The sequence below is a fragment of the Mustelus asterias genome, chromosome 24 (assembly GCF_964213995.1).
Source record: "Mustelus asterias chromosome 24, sMusAst1.hap1.1, whole genome shotgun sequence".
NCBI lineage: Eukaryota > Metazoa > Chordata > Chondrichthyes > Carcharhiniformes > Triakidae > Mustelus > Mustelus asterias.
In genome coordinates this window covers 43,082,777-43,103,231 of record NC_135824.1, presented here as the reverse complement: position 1 = coordinate 43,103,231, position 20,455 = coordinate 43,082,777, and the positions used below count along the sequence as shown (strand labels likewise).

Below are 20,455 nucleotides of genomic sequence, written 5' to 3'. Positions count from 1 at the left end.
GGACTGGATTCCAGAACCTAGCAGCTGGGAAGCTGCCATGGGCAGCACGGTGGCGCAGTGGTTAGCACTGCCGCCTCACAGCACCAGGGATCCGGGTTCAATCCTCGGCTTGGGTCACTGTCTGTGTGGAGTCTGCACGTTCTCCCCGTGTCTATGTGGGTTTCCTCCGGGTGCTCCAGTTTCCTCCCACAGTCTGAAAGACGTGCTGGTTAGGTGCATTGGCCATGCTAAATTCTCCTTCAGTGTACCCGAACAGGTGACTGGGGGATTTTCACAGCAACTTCATTGCAGTGTTAATGTAAGACTACTTGTGACACTAATAAATAAACTTAAAACTTTAAAACCGTTAAACTTTAACTTTAAAACTTTAAGTCCTGGCCTCCGATGACGCGACAATGGAAAATACGGATGCTCTAAAGGCCAAAATACTGGAAAATCTCAGCAGGTCTGACAACATCTGGGGGGAGGAATGCAAAGATCTACGAGGGTTTTAGCGCTGGCAGAGGTTACTGACAATGCGGCCAAGGAGGGATTTGAACTCATGAAATTTAAATTAGAGACTTTGCTGCTCTGGGAGCCAATGTAAGTCAGTGAGTTCAGGGGTAACAGGCAAAGGGGAATTGGTGCAAGTTATGATATGAGCAGCATAGATTTGGTTGAGCAGGAGTATACATAGGGTGGAAGGTGAGAGGCTGGCCGAAGTAACAGAGGGATAACCAGTCTTTTGCACCTTATTGCAACTACTGGCTTATCTAAGTTCTTGCTTACTTTACCAACCGTGGCAGTTTCTGCACTGCAGGCATTCACCTCGGCTTCTCAAATAATAAATCCCAGATTCACTGCATTACCTACCATCTCCATTATTTTCAATTTCTCCTCGGAAAGAACATTTTCCTTTTTCAGTTGGTCCACAAGGTTTTCCATAGCTTTCAGGCGAGCCGAGTTCCTCCTCTCACGCTGCTGTATAACTTTCACCTTTTTCTGCAGGTTAGTAATAATCCCTTCCAGTTGTTCGATGGTAAGGTCACTTTTGTAGTATGAATGTTCACCTTGTACTTCCGGTAGGTCAGCTAGTGTGGGCATAACTGTTTCAACAGCTGCAATAACTGGCGCAGGGGGCATGGCCGCATGGCTTTGCATGAATGGTAGAGTTGACATAATTGGTACAAGGAGGGCAGAGGGTAACGTCAGTAGTGTTTCAAAGCCAGACCCTCTTTTCAAAGGTTCGTCTGCTGCTGTCAGAGAAGACACATTGCTGAGTGGTAATGTTTGATAAGTTGATACTACACTTGCAGCAGTCACATCCTCAAAAATGGATGTTGCTGGAGTATAAGGGACTGGCGCTGGAGGCTCCGGCTGGAAAGATGTCAGCGTTTCAATAGCTGCCGGTAGCACAATTTCTACTGGTGTCAGGGTTGGTTCTGATTCCTCGTACATCTCAGCTGGCACAAGCTGTAAAGTTTCAACTGACGGCATCATTGCAGTTTCAACCGATGCCAATGTTGGCGTAAGTGGAACAGTTTCAATAGCTGCAACATTTTCAAATGGTAACACTGATGGCTCTGTTAGTACTGATTCAAGGGATTTTCCACTGTCCATGTGTAGCAACCCAAAGGAATTGACTGCCGAATTGGGTAAAGATTCAGCAGATGGTAGAATTGCTTCAGACATTGATTCAATACAGGCACTAACAGAAGACAGAGCTACCTGATCCAATTCAGTCACTGAAGAAGATAGCGTTGGTTCTGTTGCCACGACTAACACTGCAAGTCGATTTGGTTCACTCAATGCAGGGGACAGAACTGGGGCAATGTGCATTTGTGGCGTTGTTTCTTTGTCATTGCTTTGCGCTTCCAACCTCTTCCTTTGCCGTTTATTCCCATTCGATCGAACAAGAACTTTCCTTTTCTACAGAAAGATTTTTTTTTTTAAGTTAGAAATTTCAATTTATGGATACATTGGATACAAACATTTTTATCCTAACCCTACAGTAAACATGCACAGGACTCTAAGAAATTGTCCCAAAAATAATATTGTTGATTGTCCACTGTTGGTCTCAAACAAACTGTTCAAAATAATCAAGTTTGTTGGGCATTGCACATTTAAAAGTTCTCATTTATATATTATAAATATTATTAAATATATTACCAATATCCTGGGAGGGAAATTTGCTACAGCTCTTCGGGGTGGTTTAAACTAATTTGTCAGGGGGATGGGAAAAAGAGTTGTAGTCCGGAGGTCAGTGAGTGTAGTGAGGTACTGGGAAGGGTATCATGGTCAAAGGTGGGTACCAGCAGACAAGAAGGTGGGTTGAAGTGTGTTTACTTCAATGCAAGGAGCATCCGAAATAAGGTAGGTGAACTTGGGGCGTGGATTGGCACTTGGGACTACGATGTTGTGGCCATTACGGAGACATGGGTAGAACAAGGACAGGAATGGTCGTTGGAAGTTCTGGGGTATAGATGTTTCAGTAAGTGTAGGGTAGCTGGTAAAAGAGGTGGAGGAGTGGCACTGTTTAATCAAAGAGAGTGTAACGGCTGCAGAAAGGCATTTCGAAGGGGATCTGCCTACAGAGGTAATATGGCTGAGGTTAGGAATAGGAAAGGAGCGGTCACGTTGTTAGGAGTTTACTATAGGCCCCCAAATAGTAATAGAGATGTGGAGCAAGAAATTGCTAAGCAGATTATGGATAGGTGTGGGGGTCACAGGGTAGTTGTCATGGGGGACTTTAACTTTCCAAATATTGATTGGAGCCTTTATAGGTTGAATAGTTCGGATGGGGCAGTTTTTGTGCAGTGTGTGCAGGAGGGGTTCCTGACACAATGTGGATAAGCCGACAAGAAGTGGGGCCACATTGGATTTGGTAATGGGAAATGAACCGGGCCAAGTGTTAGATTTGGTTGTGGGAGAGCACTTTGGAGATAGTGACCACAATTCGGTGTCTTTTGTTATTGCAATGGAGAGGGAGAGGGCCATGCGGCAGGGCATAGTTTACAATTGGGGGAGATGTAATTATGATGCAATCAGGCGGGAATTAGGAAGCATAGGATGGGAACAAAAATTGTCAGGGAAAGGCACTAATGAAAAGTGGAACTTTTTCAAGGAACAAATACTGCGTGTCCTTGATAGGTATGTCCCTGCCAGGCAGAGAGGAAATGGCCGAGTGAGGGAACCATGGTTCACAAAAGAGGTGGAATGTCTTGTCAAGAGGAAGAAGGAAGCATATGTAAGGTTGAGAAAACAAGGTTCAGTAGGCTTGATGGAGGGTTACAAGTTAGCAAGAAATGAGCTGAAAAAGGGGTTTAGGAGAGCTAGGAGGGGGCATGAGAAGTCCTTGGCGGGTCAGATCAAGGAAAACCCCAAGGCTTTTTACTCTTATGTGAGGAATAAAAGAATGACCAGGGTGAGGTTGGGGCCGGTCAAGGACGGCAGTGGGAATTTGTGCATGGAGTCAGAAGAGATAGGAGAGGTGATGAATGAATACTTTTCTTCGGTGTTCACCAAGGAGAGGGGCCATGTTTTTGAGGAAGAGAGGGTGTCACAGGCTGATAGGCTGGAGGAAGTAGATGTTCGGAGGGAAGATGTACTAGCAATTTTGAATAAACTGAAAGTTGATAAGTCCCCTGGGCCTGATGAAATATATCCTAGGAGTCTTTGGGAGGCAAGGGATGAGATAGCAGAGCCTTTGGCATTGATCTTTGCGTCCTCACTGTCCACGGGGGTGGTGCCAGAGGACTGGAGAGTGGCGAATGTGGTTCCTCTGTTTAAGAAAGGGAATAGAAATGACCCTGGTAATTATAGGCCGGTTAGTCTTACTTCGGTGGTTGGTAAGTTGATGGAAAAGGTCCTCAGGGATAGGATTTACGACCATTTAGAAAGATGCAGCTTAATCCGGGATAGTCAGCACGGATTTGTGAAGGGCAAGTCTTGCCTCACAAATTTGATAGAATTTTTTGAGGAGGTAACTAAGTGTGTAGATGAAGGTAGTGCAGTTGATGTCATATACATGGATTTTAGTAAGGCGTTTGATAAAGTCCCTCATGGTCGGCTTATGAAGAAAGTAAGGATGTGTGGGATAGAGGGAAGTTTGGCCGATTGGATAGGTAACTGGCTATCTAACAGAAGACAGAGGGTGGTGGTGGATGGAAAATTTTCGGACTGGAAACCGGTTACCAGCGGAGTGCCACAGGGATCAGTGCTTGGTCCTCTGCTATTTGTCATTTTTATAAATGACTTGGAGGAGGGGGCTGAAGAGTGGATCAGTAAATTTGCTGATGACACCAAGATTGGTGGAGTAGTGGATGAGGTGGAGGGCTGTTGTAGGCTGCAAAGAGATATAGATAGGATGCAGAGCTGGGCTGAAAAATGGCAAATGGAGTTTAACCCTGACAAATGCGAGGTGATTCATTTTGGTAGGACAAATTTAAATGTGGATTACAGGGTCAAAGGTAGGATTCTGAAGAATGTGGAGGAACAGAGAGATCTTGGGGTTCATATCCATAGATCTCTGAAGGTTGCCACTCATGGATAGAGCCGTGAAGAAGGCCTATAGTGTGTTGGCGTTCATTAACAGGGGGTTTGAGTTTAAGAGCCGTGGGGTTATGCTGCAACTGTACAGGACTTTGGTGAGACCACATTTGGAATATTGTGTGCAGTTCTGGTCACCTCACTATAAGAAGGATGTGGAGACACTGGAAAGAGTGCAAAGGAGATTTACCAGGATGCTGCCTGGTTTGGAGGGTAGGTCTTATGAGGAAAGGTTGAGGGAACTTGGGCTTTTCTCTTTGGAGCGGAGGAGGTTGAGAGGAGACTTGATAGAGGTTTATAAGATGATGAGGGGGATAGATAGAGTGAACGTTCAAAGACTATTTCCTCGGGTGAATGGAATGGTAACGAGGGGGCATAACTATAGGGTTCCTGGTGGGAGATATAGGAAGGATGTCCGAGGTAGGTTTTTTACTCAGAGAGTGGTTGGGGTGTGGAATGGACTGCCTGAAGTGATAGTGGAGTCAGAAACTTTAGGAACATTTAAGAAGCTATTGGATAGGCACATGGAGTACTTCGGGATGATAGGGAGGAAATAGCTTGATCTGGGTTTCAGACAAAGCTCGGCACAACAACATGGGCCGAAGGGCCTGTTCTGTGCTGTACTGTTTTATGTTCTATTTAGATCTATACGTCACAAAAGCTGCTCTTATGACCTAGTCAATATAGGCAATACTTGATCAAATATGAACCACTGCGGCAGCTTTGATTGTTGACCTGCCCTGAGTTAACTAACATCATGATGTGGAGATGCCGGCGTTGGACTGGGGTAAACACAGTAAGAGTTTTAACAACACCAGGTTAAAGTCCAACAGGTTTATTTGGTAGCAAATACCATTAGCTTTCGGAGCGCTGCTCCTTCGTCAGATGGAGTGGAAATCTGCTCTCAAACAGGGCACAGAGACACAAAATCAAGTTACAGAATCCCTACAGCCAACCAGATCTGGTTGGCTGTAGGGATTCGCATTCTAATCAGTACTCTGTAACTTGATTTTGAGATTAGTACAAGGCATTGCCTGGTTCCAATCTCACAGATGGTCACAAATAAGGACTTTCCAGAAAGGCTGCTGAATTATTTTTCTAATTGATAATTCAAGCTGAAGTACCAAAATCCAGTACTGCAGGATACCATGCAGTTGAAGAGAGGAAAAGGGATCAGAGTATCTCAGCCAGGAGCAGAAACTGTGGGTCGTTTCCTCATTCATCCCTCTCCCTAGCTCAAAGAATTGGAGCATTGCAGTTGTTGCCCTGGTTGAGGTTAGTTAACACAGTAAGAGTTTTAACAACACCAGGTTAAAGTCCAACAGGTTTATTTGGTGGCAAATACCATTAGCTTTCGGAGCGCTGCTCCTTCGTCAGATGGAGTGGAAATGTGCTCTCAAACAGGGCACAGAGACACAAAATCAAGTTACAGAATCCCTACAGCCAACCAGATCTGGTTGGCTGTAGGGATTCGCATTCTAATCAGTACTCTGTAACTTGATTTTGTGTCTCTGTGCCCTGTTTGAGAGCACATTTCCACTCCATCTGACGAAGGAGCAGCGCTCCGAAAGCTAATGGTATTTGCTACCAAATAAACCTGTTGGACTTTAACCTGGTGTTGTTAAAACTCTTACTGTGTTAACTAACCTCAACCAGGGCAACAACTGCAATGCTCCAATTCTTTGAGCTAGGGAGAGGGATGAATGAGGAAACGACCCACAGTTTCTGCTCCTGGCTGAGATACTCTGATCCCTTTTCCTCTCTTCAACTGCATGGTATCCTGCAGTACTGGATTTTGGTACTTCAGCTTGAATTATCAATTAGAAAAATAATTCAGCAGCCTTTCTGGAAAGTCCTTATTTGTGACCATCTGTGAGATTGGAACCAGGCAATGCCTTGTACTAATCTCAAACATTCACCATAAGAACATAAGAACTAGGAGCAGGAGTAGGCCATCTGGCCCCTCGAGCCTGCTCCACCATTCAATAAGATCATGGCTGATCTTTTCGTGGACTCAGCTCCATTTACCCGCCCGCTCACCATAACCCTTAATTCCTTTACTGTTCAAAAATTTATCTATCCTTGCCTTAAAAACATTCAATGAGGTAGCCTCAACTGCTTCACTGGGCAGGGAATTCCACAGATTCACAACCCTTTGTGTGAAGAAGTTCCTCCTCAACTCAGTCCTAAATCTGCTTCCCCCTTATTTTGAGGCTATGCCCCCTAGTTCTAGTTTCACCCGCCAGTGGAAACAACTTCCCTACTTCTATCTTATCTATTCCCTTCATAATCTTATATGTTTCTATAAGATCTCTCCTCATTCTTCTGAATTCAAATGAGTATAGCCCCAGTCTACTCAGTCTCTCCTCATCAGCGAACCCTCTCAACTCTGGAATCAACCGAGTCGTTCATTTATCCCTCTTGTGCTTGCTGACCTACACTGGCTCCCAGTCAAAGAACACCTTGATTTTAAAATGTTCATCTTTGTTTTCAAATCCCTCCATGGCCTCAACACTCTTTACTTTAGTCTACTCAGTCTCCCCTCATAAGCCAACCCTCTCAACTCCGGAATCAACCTAGTGAATCTCCTCTGCACCCCCTCCAGTGTCAGTATATCCTTTCTCAAGTAAGGAGACCAAAACTGTACACAGTACTCCATCTTGGCTCACCACTTGAAGGGTGGTGAACTGGGGAAGATGATTCCATTTTGAATTAATTGATGTCCTCAGAATGTCCCAAAGCGCCTCACAGCCAACGAGTTACCTTGAAGTGAAGTCATTGTTATGTAGGCTGCCAGTCTGCACACAAAAATGTCCCACTTAAACCAACAAGATGAAGATCATTTATTTACCCCACATATTTAGCCTGCCAATCCACCCAAAACTAGGGTCAATTTAGCATGGCCAGTCCACCTAACCTGCACATCTTTGGAGTGTGGGAGGAAACCTGGAGCACCTGAAGGAAACCCATGCAGACACGGGGAGAATGTGCAAACTCCACCTAGACAGTCAACCAAGGCCAGAAACAAATCCAGGTTCCTGGCGCTGTAAGGTAGCATTACTAACCATTGTGCCACCCTATACAAGTCCTAAAGGGTACTATGAACTCATGGGCTAAGAGTACAATGACTGAACCAAGGTGCCAGTAACTTTAACCTGGTGAGTAACAGTATTTTCAAAGGAAGGAACAATAATTTGGAAATTTAGAAGACTTTTTCATAGAGTCATAGAGGTTTACAACATGGAAACAGGCCCTTCGGCCCAACCTGTCCAGGCTGCCCTTTTTTTTTAAACCCCTAAGCTAGTCCCAATTGCCCACATTTGGCCCATATCCCTCTATACCCATCTTACCCATGTAACTGTCTAAATGCTTTTTAAAAGACAAAATTGTCCCCCCTCTACTACTACTGCTACCTCTGGCAGCTTGTTCCAGACACTCACCACCCTCTGTGTAAAAATATTGCCCCTCTTGACACTTTTGTATCTCTCCCCTCTCACCTTAAACCTATGCCCTCTAGTTTTAGACTCCCCTACCTTTGGGAAAAGATATTGACTATCTAGTTGATCTACGCCCCTCATTATTTTATAGACCTCTATAAGGTCACCCCTCAGCCTTCTATGCTCCAGAGAAAAAGTCCCAGTCTATCCAGCCTCTCCTTATAACTCAAACCATCAAGTCTCAGTAGCATCCTAGTAAATCTTTTCTGCACTCTTTCTAGTTTAATAATATCCTTTCTATAATAGGGTGACCAGAACTGTACACAGTATTCCAAGTGTGGCCTTACCAATGTCTTGTACAACTTCAACAAGATGTCCGAACTCCTGTATTCAATGTTCTGACCAATGAAACCAAGCATGCCGAATGCCTTCTTCACCACTCTGTCCACCTGTGACTCCACTTTCAAGAGCTATGAACATGTACCCCTAGATCTCTTTGCTCTGTAACTCTCCCCAATGCCCTACCATTAACTGAGTAAGTCCTGCCCTGGTTCAATCGACCAAAATGCATCACCTCGCATTTATTTAAATTAAACTCCATCTGCCATTCATCAGCCCACTGACCCAATTGATCAAGATCCTGTTGCAATCCGAGATAACCTTCTTCACTATCCACTACGTCACCAATCTTGGTGTCATCTGCCTTCTACTTCTAAGTGTGTGTCAAAATTCGCAGATGACACGAAGATGGGTGGAAGAGCAAAGTGTGCAGAGGACGCTGAAAGTCTGCAAAGGGATATAGATAATCTAAGTGAGTGGGCGAGGGTCTGGCAGATGGAGTACAATGTTGGTAAATGTGTGGTCATCCATTTTGGTAGGAATAACAGCAAAATGGACTATTATTTAAATAGTAAAATATTGCAACATGCTGCTGTGCAGAGGGACCCGGGTGTCCTAGTGCAGGAATCTCAAGGAGTTGGTTTGCAGGTGGAGCAGGTAATTAAGGCGGCAAATGGAATTTTGTCCTTCATTGCTCGAGGGATGGAATTTAAAAACAGCGAGATTATGTTGCAGCTGTATAAGGTGCTGGTGAGGCCACACCTGGAGTACTGTGTACAGTTTTGGTCTCAAGTGAGAAAGGATATACTGGCACTGGAGGGGGTGCAGAGGAGATTCACTAGGTTGATTCCAGAGTTGAGGGGGTTGGCTTATGAGGAGAGACTGAGTAGACTGGGGCTATACTCATTGGAATTCAGAAGAATAAGGGGAGATCTTATCAAAACATATAAGATTATGAAGGGAATAGATAAGATAGAAACAGGGAAGTTGTTTCCACTGGCGGATGAAACTAGAACTAGGGGGCATAGCCTCAAAATAAGGAGAAGCAGATTTAGGACTGAGTTGAGGAGGAACTTCTTCACACCAAGGATTGTGAATCTGTGGAATTCCCTGCCCAGTGAAGCAGTTGAGGCTACCTCATTGAATGTTTTTAAGGCAAGGATTGATAAATTTTTGAACAGTAAAGGAATTAAGGGTTATGGTGAGTGGGTGGGTAAGTGGAGCTGAGTCCACAAAAAGATCAGCCATGATCTTATTGAATGACGGAGCAGGCTCGAGGGGCCAGATGGCCTACTCCTGTTCTTATGTTCTATATTCTCATCCAAATCACAGGGTAGTTGTCATGGGGGACTTTAACTTTCCAAATATTGATTGGAACCTTTGTAGGTCAAATAGTTCGGATGGGGCAGTTTTTGTGCAGTGTGTGCAGGAGGGGTTCCTAACACAATATGTGGATAGGCCGACAAGAGGTGAGGCCACATTGGATTTGGTACTGGGAAATGAACCGGGCCAAGTGTTAGATTTGGTTGTGGGAGAGCACTTTGGAGATAGTGACCACAATTCGATGTCTTTTGTTATTGCAATGGAGAGGGATAGGGCCGTACGGCAGGGCAAGGTTTACAATTGGGGGAGAGGTCATTATGAAGCGATTAGGCAAGAATTAGGGGGCATAAGATGGGAACAGAAACTGTCAGGGAAAGGCACTAATGAGAAGGGGAACTTTTTCAAGGAACAAATACTGGGTGTCCTTGATAGATATGTCCCTGTCAGGCAGGGAGGAAATGGCCGAGTGAGGGAACCATGGTTCACAAAAGAGGTGGAATGTCTTGTGAAAAGGAAGAGGGAAGCTTATGTAGGGATGAGGAAACAAGGTTCAGATGGCTCGATTGAGGGTTACAAGTTAGCAAGGAATGAGCTGAAAAAGGGGCTTAGGAGAGCAAGGAGGGGACATGAGAAGTCCTTGGCAGGTCGGATCAAGGAAAACCCCAAAGCTTTTTACTCTTATGTGAGGAATAAAAGAATGACCCAGGGTGAGGTTAGGGCCGGTCAAGGACAGTAGTGGGAACTTGTGTATGGAGTCAGTCGAGATAGGCGAGGTGATGAATGAATACTTTTCTTCAGTGTTCACCAAGGAGAGGGGCCATGTTTTTGAGGAAGAGAAGGTGTTACAGGCTAATAGGCTGGAGGAAATAGTTGTTCGGAGGGAGGATGTACTGGCAGTTTTGAATAAACTGAAGGTCGATAAGTCACCTGGGCCTGATGAAATATATCCTAGGATTCTTTGGGAGGCAAGGGATGAGATTGCATAAAGCCTTTGGCTTTGATCTTTGGGTCCTCACTGTCCACGGGGATGGTGCCAGAGGACTGGAGAGTGGCGAATGTTGTTCCTCTGTTTAAGAAAGGGAATAGAAATGACCCTGGTAATTATAGACCGGTTAGTCTTACTTAGGTGGTTGGTAAATTGATGGAAAAGTTCCTTAGGGATGGGATTTACGACCATTTAGAAAGATGCGGATAATCCGGGATAGTCAGCATGGATTCGTGAAGGGCAAGTCGTGCCTCACAAATTTGATTGAATTTTTTGAGGAGGTAACTAAGTGTGTTGATGAAGGTAGGGCAGTTGATGTCATGTACATGGATTTTAGTAAGGCGTTTGATAAGGTCCCCCATGGTCGGCTTATGATGAAAGTAAGGAGGTGTGGGATAGAGGGAAAGTTGGCAGATTGGATAAGTAACTGGCTATCTGATCGAAGACAGAGGGTGGTGGTGGATGGAAAATTTTCGGACTGGAGGCAGGTTGCCACAGGGATCAGTGCTTGGTCTTCTGCCCCTTTGTGATTTTTATTAATGACTTAGAGGAGGGGGCTGAAGGGTGGATCAGTAAATTTGCTGATGACACCAAGATTAGTGGAGTAGTGGATGAGATGGAGGGCTGTTGTAGGCTGCAAAGAGACATAGATAGGATGCAAAGCTGGGCTGAAAAATGGCAATTGGAGTTTAACCCTGATAAATATGAGGTGATTCATTTTGGTAGGACTAATTTAAATGTGGATTACAGGGTCAAAGGTAGGGTTCTGAAGACTGTGGAGGAACAGAGAGATCTTGGGGTCCATATCCACAGATCTCTAAAGGTTGCCACTCAAGTGGATAGAGCTGTGAAGAAGGCCTTTTTTAAAATACTTTTCCAATTCAATCAAATCAAATCCAATTCAGAGTCTCAACAAGTTGAGACATTTCCGATCCAGGCTGACAAGACAGGGCGAGCGACCAAATCAACCTGTCCTGGGCCTGATCTACATGAGCCAAGCTGATTGGAGAAGGGAAAGTAACACCTCCTCCAAGACTTGAGCTCATTTGCATCTTAGCCAAAAGGCCGAGATGCCGCTTTTAAATATTGCTTCATATGAAACATATGAAGCTTCAGTGTAACCTAATGACCTCAACCGAGTGCAGCATCCTATCCATACTACACTTGACCTTAGCCAAAAGGCCGAGAAGCGAAGAAGGCCTATAGTGTGTTAGCTTTTATTAACAGGGGATTGGAGTTTAAGAGCCGTGGGGTTATGCTGCAACTGTACAGGACCTTGGTGAGACCACATTTGGAATATTGTGTGCAGTTCTGGTCACCTCACTATAAGAAGGATGTGGAAGCACTGGAAAGAGTGCAGAGGAGATTTACCAGGATGCTGCCTGGTTTGGAGGGTAGGTCTTATGAGGAAAGGTTGAGGGAGCTAGGGCTGTTCTCTCTGGAGCGGAGGAGGCTGAGGGGAGACTTAATAGAGCTTTATAAAATGATGAAGGGGATAGATAGAGTGAACGTTCAAAGACTATTTCCTCGGGTGGACGGAGCTATTACAAGGGGGCATAACTATAGGGTTCATGGTGGGAGATATAGGAAGGACATCAGAGGTAGGTTCTTTACGCAGAGAGTAGTTGGGGTGTGGAATGGACTGCCTGCAGTGATAGTGGAGTCAGACACTTTAGGAACATTTAAGCGGTTATTGAATAGGCACATGGAGCACACCAGGATGATAGGGAGTGGGATAGCTTGATCTTGGTTTCAGATAAAGCTCGGCACAACATTGTGGGCCGAAGGGCCTGTTCTGTGCTGTACTGTTCTATGTTCTAAATCATTAATATAAATGACAAATAACAGTGGACCCAGCACTGATCCTTGAGGCACACTGCTGGTCACAGGCCTCCAGTTTGAAAAACAACCCTCTGCAACCACCCTCTGGCTTCTGTCCTCAATTTTGTATCCATTTAGCTACCTCACCTGGGATCTCGTGAGATTTAACCTTATGCAACAACCTAACATGTGGTATCTTGACAAAAGCCTTGCTAAAGTCCATGTGAACAACATCAACTGTACTGCCCTCATCTACCTTCTTAGTTACCCCTTCAAAAAACACAATTAAATTTGTGAGACATGATTTTCCACTCACAAAGCCATGCTGACTGTCCCTAATCAGTCCTTGCGTCTCTAAATGCCTGTAGATCCTGTCTCTCAAAATACCTTCCAACAACTTACCCACCACAGATGTGAGGCTCACTGGCCTGTAGTTCCCAGGCTTTTCCCTGCAGCCCTCTTTAAACAAAGGCACAACATTTGCCGTCCTCGAATCTTCAGACACCTCACCCGTGACTATCGATGATTCAAATATCTCGGCTAGGGGACCCACAATTTCCTCCCTAGCCTCCCACAATGTCCTGGGATACACTTCATCAGGTCCCGGGGATTTATCTACCTTGATGCGCTTTAAGACTTCCAGCACCTCCTCCTCTGTAATATGTACACTCCTCAAGACATCACTATCTATTTCCCCAAGTTCCCTAACATCCATGCTTTTCTCAACAGTAAATACTGATGAGAAATATTCATTTAGGATCTCACCCATCTCTTGTGGATCCACACATAGATGACCTTGTTGATCCTTAAGAGGCCCTACTCTCTCCCTAGTTACTCTTTTGCCCTTTATATATTTGTAGAAGCTCTTTGGATTCTCCTTTGACTTATCTGCCAAAACAATCTCGTGTCCCCCTTTTGCTCTCCTGATTTCTCTCTTAACTCTACTCCTACACCCCCTATACTCTTCAAGGGATTCACTTGATCCCAGCTGCCTATGCATGTCATGTGCCTCCTTCTTCTTCTTGACCAGGGCCTCAATATCCCAAGTCATCCAGGGTTCCCTACTTCTGCCAGCCTTGCCCTTCACTCTAAGAGGAACGTGCTTACCCTGAACCCTGGTTAACACACTTTTGAAAGCGGATATCCCTTTGCCTTCCCACAGACTCCCCCAGTTAACTTTATGAATATATAGTTTCAAACATAAGGAAATGAAAGGACTTGAAGCAAATGTGGCTAAATGGAATGAAAGTAGAGATCAGTCATGACCTTGCTGAATATGGAACTGATTTTAGGGATTACATCTCATCTACTCCTGTTCCTATGTTCCCAAAGACTGGTTAGCGAATCTCGTGAGCTTTCCTCTAGCTGAGGTTGCTTATGGCTGTTGATACCTGTGCGTTGGGAGCCAGCAGCTTTGACATGCAATCCAATATTAAAGCAGCTCTAGAGATACAGCTCCCTCCAATACAACTCAGTTTCAGACAGTAACTTCTTATATAGATCCTAACCAAATGCCTTCTGAACATTCAGACATATTAATCCTCCTCTATCCATGAGTTCAATGAGTATTGCTGCTCTGTGACCTAAACTTTCTAGTGGTCATGTTTGCAGAGATAGTCCTTTATTGTTTGGTCAATGGGTTTTATTGCAACCACAGTTTGAGCACACTTTCACAACTACCCCACCCACTTCCTTTTAGTGAACACGATCAGAGACAAAAGCTTGACGTCGACTTGAAACTCAAGTTTGTAACAGTTGGCAAATTGCTATCTGCTTATTTTCACAATTATACAGCAAATCGGTCTAATGAATGGGAACTATTCAGCACCTAATACACTTCCTCGTTTTTGTATCTCTGCCAGGTAAGGAGCAGCGCTCCGAAAGCTAGTGGCTTTTGCTACCAAATAAACCTGTTGGACTTTAACCTGGTGTTGTGAGACTTCTTACTGTGTTTACCCCAGTCCAACGCCGGCATCTCCACATCATGGTCATTGCTTAAACAGTTTGGGAATAATCATTAACTAGAACTTGTGTAAATTACCACTGCGTCAATCTTGTGTTTCCTACCAAGGAATAGATCAAGAAAATTGGTTTTCTAGAGGGATTTCCCCCAAATAACACAATCAAATGGAGCAATTATCTTCGGGATTTGATCAGATATCACAGCTTGAGAGTAGGTCAAGTTAATTTAATAATACAGTAACAGGAATCTGTTTTGAGACAGTGTTCAAATTAGACTGGTTTAAAACAAACTGCTGTTCTTTACAAAATACCTAGCAACATCCAAAAGCACATCTCTGATGTAAATGTAAGCTGTGGATCGCTTTTGCCTCTGAGTCAGAGGTTGTGGGTTCAAATCCTGTTCCAGGACCCAAGTGAAACAAGCTAAACTGAAGGAGTTTTTTTCCCTTAAAGAAGAGGGGAGCTATCAACATTCGGCCCTCAATCAACATCACTAATACAGCTGATCTGATCATTATCACACTGCTGTTTGTGGGAACTTGCTGTGTGCAAACTGGCTGCTGGGTTCTCCACATTGCAACAGTGACTGCACTGCAAAGATACTCCATTGGTCACAAAGTGCTCAGGGACGTCTTGTGGTCACGCAAGATGCTATGGAAATGCAAGCCTTCCTTTTTCACTCACAGTCAGTCCTTATCCCCATCACCTGGAGGATGAAGGTACCCAACTTTCAGCAGACATGTGACAGCAAATGCACAAAGTGGCTGCTAAATAATCACTGGAGGGTAGGAGCTCAGAACAGTAGAGCGGAACAGAACAGTTAGACTTGCAGAAGCAAAATACGCAAAGTGCTGGATGTCTGAAACAAAGAGATACAATACTAGAAAGACTGGGCAGACCAGGCAGCAACTGCAGAGAGAAATGGAGTTAATGTTTCAGCTCACTTACCATTCACCAGAACCTGCCTGATGAAAGATTAAAAATGTTAACTTTCTCTCTCCACAGATGCTGCCTAACTTGCTCACTGTATCCAGTATTTTCTGTTTTAAATCTCAATTGTAGACTTTGCTACAAGGTTGTACATTCCGTTTATGTTGACTGACTGCGCCAAGCCAATCTCAATTTGTTTATTGACAGGATGGTATTACACTGTACAAATATGAAACACACCTTTTCTTTCTCTACAGAGTCCTCATTGTCCCAGGTTCGCTAATCATGGCTCATGCCATGATAGATGAGGAGGAAAGCCCCAAGGACTCCCTCAGCTAGCACAGAGATTGAACCCTCGCAGTTGGCATTATTCCACATCACACTTTAGCCATCTACTCAACTGAACTAAAAGACCCTCAATCTAAATCATGGTCTCAATTTCTCCCATATACTTGAGAGCACAAAAGCAAAATACTGCAGATGCTGGAATCTGAAACAAAAAACAGAAAATGTTGGAAAACCTCAGCGGGTCTGACAGCATCTATGGAGAGAGAATAGAGCCAACATTTCGAGTCAGGGTGACCCTTCGTCATTCCAGCATTTTCTGTGTTTGTACATAAGTGTACTCCCACCACCCGAATACAATTAAACACTCCATTAATCTACAATTAACAAAATAAACATGTAACACTATGCAAGCAGTTGCTTAGTCAACACTTAGTTGGCACTCACCTGATGAAGGGGCAGTGCTTTGAAAGCTTGTGCTACCAAATAAACCTGTTGGACTTTAACCTGGTGTTGTGAGACTACTTACTGTGTTTACCCCAGTCCAACGCCAGCATCTCCACATCATTGCTTAGTCAAGTGAGAGAAATACTTCTGCAAAAGTGATGACTATTTCCTGAAAGATTGAGTATTTGTAGAATTCCCACCCGAGCCTCAAGGCTGTAGATTTAACAGTCACAGATGAACACAGAGTTTCAGTCTTGGAATACTAATGGACATTCAACTAAAGGCCGACTGGCACTGGATTAGTCACTTTGCCTTGCAGAGATGAGAGTCAACTAATGAGCTATCCATTTAAAAGTGACATCTTGGTGTAAACGAGAGAGTACAGTCAGTCAGATATAAAACGCAGTGGAAGAAATAGTTTGCATTGAACATGAAAGAAGAAAATACTTGTTCCTCGTGGCTGATAATGTAAATTTAACCAGAATGTGCGATTAAAGCAGGAAATTAAGCCAAATCGTTATGTACAACAGCCCATAAAGCAACTTTTAAGGAAAATAAAGATTTGTATTTCAGCAGCACCTTTCACACCTCCAGACTTTTCTGATCATTTTGCTGCCAATCAAGTTTGAGGTGCAATCATTGTTGGAATTTCGGAAAAGTGGCTCCTGATTTGTGCACAACAATGTGGTAAGAAGTTTAACAACACCAGGTTAAAGTTTAACAGGTTTATTTGGTAGCAAAAGCCACACAAGCTTTCGGAGCTCCAAGCCCCTTCTTCAGGTGAGTTTTTGCTACCAAATAAACCTGTTGGACTTTAACCTGGTGTTGTTAAACCCCTTACTGTGTTTACCCCAGTCCAACGCCGGCATCTCCACATCATCACAACAATGTGGCCAGCAAGCTGCATTTTTTAAAAATGTGGTGAGCCATAAATATTGGCCAGGACACCAGGAATAACTCCCCTGCTTGTCCTCAAAACAATACCACACTATCTTTTGCATCCATCTGAAAGGACAGTCAGAGCCTCTGTTCAACACCTCATCTGTTTTCAGAATCTCTGACAATGTGGCTCTCCCTCAGAACTACCCTGGAACGTCAGTATGGATCATGTGCTCAGGTCTCTGGACTGGGAATTAAACCCACAACCTCTGACTGCAAGATCACAGTGCTACCCACTGAGTCACAATATCGAGAATGAGGGAGACCATTCAGCCCATCTACCTCAATCTGAACCAGATTCCAACATCACATTTCACAATGGTAGACCATAAGACATAGGAGCAAGTAGGAGGAAGTAGGCCATTCAGCCCATCGAGTCTGCTCCACCATTCAATGAGATCATGGCTGATGAGATAATCCTCAGCTCCACTTTCCTGCCTTATCCCCATAACCCTTGATTCCGGTACTGACTATTTTGAATGGTTCCCTTTTCTTGTCTCTATTTCCCTACTCAGAAGATAATTTGAGGTATTAATTACTGCATTCCTACCATCATGCCCAAGTTACCAATAGTTTTTACTGTTTATATCTATGCTTTTTATAGTGTACCACAGCAGTGGTTTAGCTTGAAACTCTAATTCACATCACACACAGAGTTCCCTCTCCTGTACTCCTTTACAAGACTGAAGAGTCTCCAAATTTTTCTAATCTTACCAACTCAGTCCTCAGTAGGGACTTGGGTTACTCTGCATCACTTTCAGGCCTTTGGGCATTTGCCCTGCACCCCAGGGAGAAGACCTGAATGTATACGAGGGTGAAGCCTTTCTGGTCAATACAAAGCTTCAACATGACTTGTTTTCAACCCTGTAGTAAGTTAGATCACAGAGCTTTCACACAACTTTTGAATGCATCTTAAAGAAAATATGAAAAGCATCCCTCCCTCAGCTCTAAGGGTCCTAACATGAAAAGAATTTGGTTAATCTTAACCCACACGTATAGAACACAACATGCATGGAACTCAATAGCATTTCATTCATTTAGCCCACCCATTTGTTTTTCCTGGCTCCACATGGCATCTTACTTCATCTTACTAAGGGCGGCACGGTAGCACAGTGGTTAGCACTGCTGCTTCACAGCTCCAGGGTCCCGGGTTCGATTCCTGGCTCGGGTCACTGTCTGTGTGGAGTTTGCACATTCTCCTCGTGTCTGCGTGGGTTTCCTCCGGGTGCTCCGGTTTCCTCCCACAGTCCAAAGATGTGCGGGTTAGGTTGATTGGCCAGGTTAAAAAAAATTGCCCCTTAGAGTCCTGGGATGCGTAGGTTAGAGGGATTAGCGGGTAAAATATGTGGGGGTAGGGCCTGGGTGGGATTGTGGTCAGTGCAGACTCGATGGGCCGAATGGCCTCCTTCTGCACTGTAGGGTTTCTATGATTCAGAACCCTGGGGTAAAGGTGCTCGATAAAGGTTAGTCATGAATAATTTGGAAAAGCCAAAAGGATGGCTAGTTTAAGAAATATGAACAACACCCAAGGGAATTAGGGTTGGACAATAAATGCCTGCCTCACCATCAATGCCCACATCCTGCGAATGAATAAAAACACCCTGATGCACCAGGAGGGCGTATCCTGATACTGAGTTAATGTTAGGTCAAAACAGAGGGAGATGTACATTGCATCCAACCCACATTTTCCCCAACTTTGGAGTCCTGGATGCTTCATTGTTATCAAAAAGCATTTGATTCTCCAGTACAAAAATCCTTTAATGAAAAGGCTAAAATCATCCATCCTTGACGTTGTTTACATGGACTTTGACAAGGTACCGCATGGTAGGTTGTTGCATAAGGTTAAATCTCACGGGATCCACGGTGAGGTAGCCAGATGGATACAAAATTGGCTTGATGACACAATAACTTAATTGTAGTGTTAATGTAAGCCTTACTTGTGACGAATAAATAAACTTTTGTTTTGATGACAAGACCCTGTAGAGGGTTGTTTTTCAAACTGGAGGCCTGTGATCAGCGGTGTGCCTCAGGGATCAGTGCTGGGCCCACTGTTATTTGTAATTTATATTAATGATTTGGATGAGAATTTAGGAGGCATGGTTTGTAAGTTTGCAGATGATACCAAGATTGGTGGCATAGTGGACAGTGAAGAAGGTTATCTCGGATTGCAACGGAATCTTTATCAATTGGGCCGATAAATGGCAGATGGAGTTTAATTTAGATAAATGCAAGGTGATGCATTTTGGTAGATCGAACCAGGGCAGGACTTACTCAGTTAATGGTAGGGTGTTGAGGAGAGTTATAGAGCAAAGAGATCTAGGGGTACATGTTCATAGCTCCTTGAAAGTGGAGTCACAGGTGGACAGAGTGGTGAAGAAGGCATTCAAGCATGCTTGGTTTCATTGGTCAGAACACTGAATACAGGAGTTGGGACGTCTTGTTGAAATTGTACAAGACATTGGTAAGGCCACACTTGGAATACTGTGTACAGTTATGGTCACTCTATTATAGAAAGAATATTAAACTAGAAAGAGTGCAGACAAAGATTTACTAGGATGTTACCGGGACTTGATGGTTTGAGTTATGAAGAGAGGCTGGATAGACTGAGACTTTTTTCCCTGGAGTGTAGGAGGCTGAGGGGTGATCTTATAGAGGTCTATAAAATAATGAGGGGCATAGATCAGCTAGATAGTCAACATCTTTTCCGAAAGGTAGGGGAGTCTAAAACTAGAGGACATAGGTTTAAGGTGAGAGGGGAGAGATACAAAAGGGTCCAGAGGGGCAATATTTTCACTCAGAGGGTGGTGAGTGTCTGGATTGAGCTGCCAGAGGTAGTAGTAGAGACAGGTACAATTTTGTCTTTTAAAAAGCATTTAGACAATTACATGGGTAGGATGGATATACAAGGATATGGGGCAAATGCTGGCAATTGGGACTAGCTTAGTGGTTAAAAAAAAGTGCGGCATGGACAAGTTGGGCCGAACGTCCATGCTGTAAACCTCTATGACTGCTCCCACCCAAAACAGACAAATATCCAAATTGGGAGCTTTCCAGTTTAAGATATAAATTCCTCAGAACTATTTAGATTGTTTGCTTCATTTAGTGTTCTCTAAATCTTTCCTTTTTAAAACTCATTCACAGGATGGGGATCACTGGCATAGCAACTCACTCCTCTTGTCAATGTAAGCCTCCTTGTGATACTAATAAATAAACTTTAAATCCCATCCCTAAAACTAAGACATGTTAAGTCAGAGAGCAGTTCAGAGTCAATCACATTCATTGAACAGAATCCCTACTATGCAGAAGGAGGCCATTCGGCCCATCGAGACTGCTTTGACTCTCTGTCAGAGCATCTTACCCAGGACCTTTCCCCCACCCTATCCCCTTAACTACACACATTTACTCCACTAATCCCCCTATCCTACATATCTTGGGACACTAAGGGGCAATTTACCATAGC

General features: G+C 44.0%; 1 protein-coding gene across 3 annotated transcripts in view; it reads right to left on the bottom strand.

Moving 5' to 3' along the window:
- The window catches only part of LOC144511342 (THAP domain-containing protein 5-like), a 31,963-nt gene that overhangs the window by 8,297 nt on the left and 3,211 nt on the right, over positions 1–20,455 (bottom strand). For all 3 annotated transcript variants that reach the window (XM_078241616.1, XM_078241617.1, XM_078241618.1), the window contains exon 3: positions 853–1,908. In XM_078241616.1, coding sequence (XP_078097742.1) covers positions 853–1,908 — 1,056 coding nt within the window. The remainder of the gene's footprint in view (positions 1–852; positions 1,909–20,455) is intronic.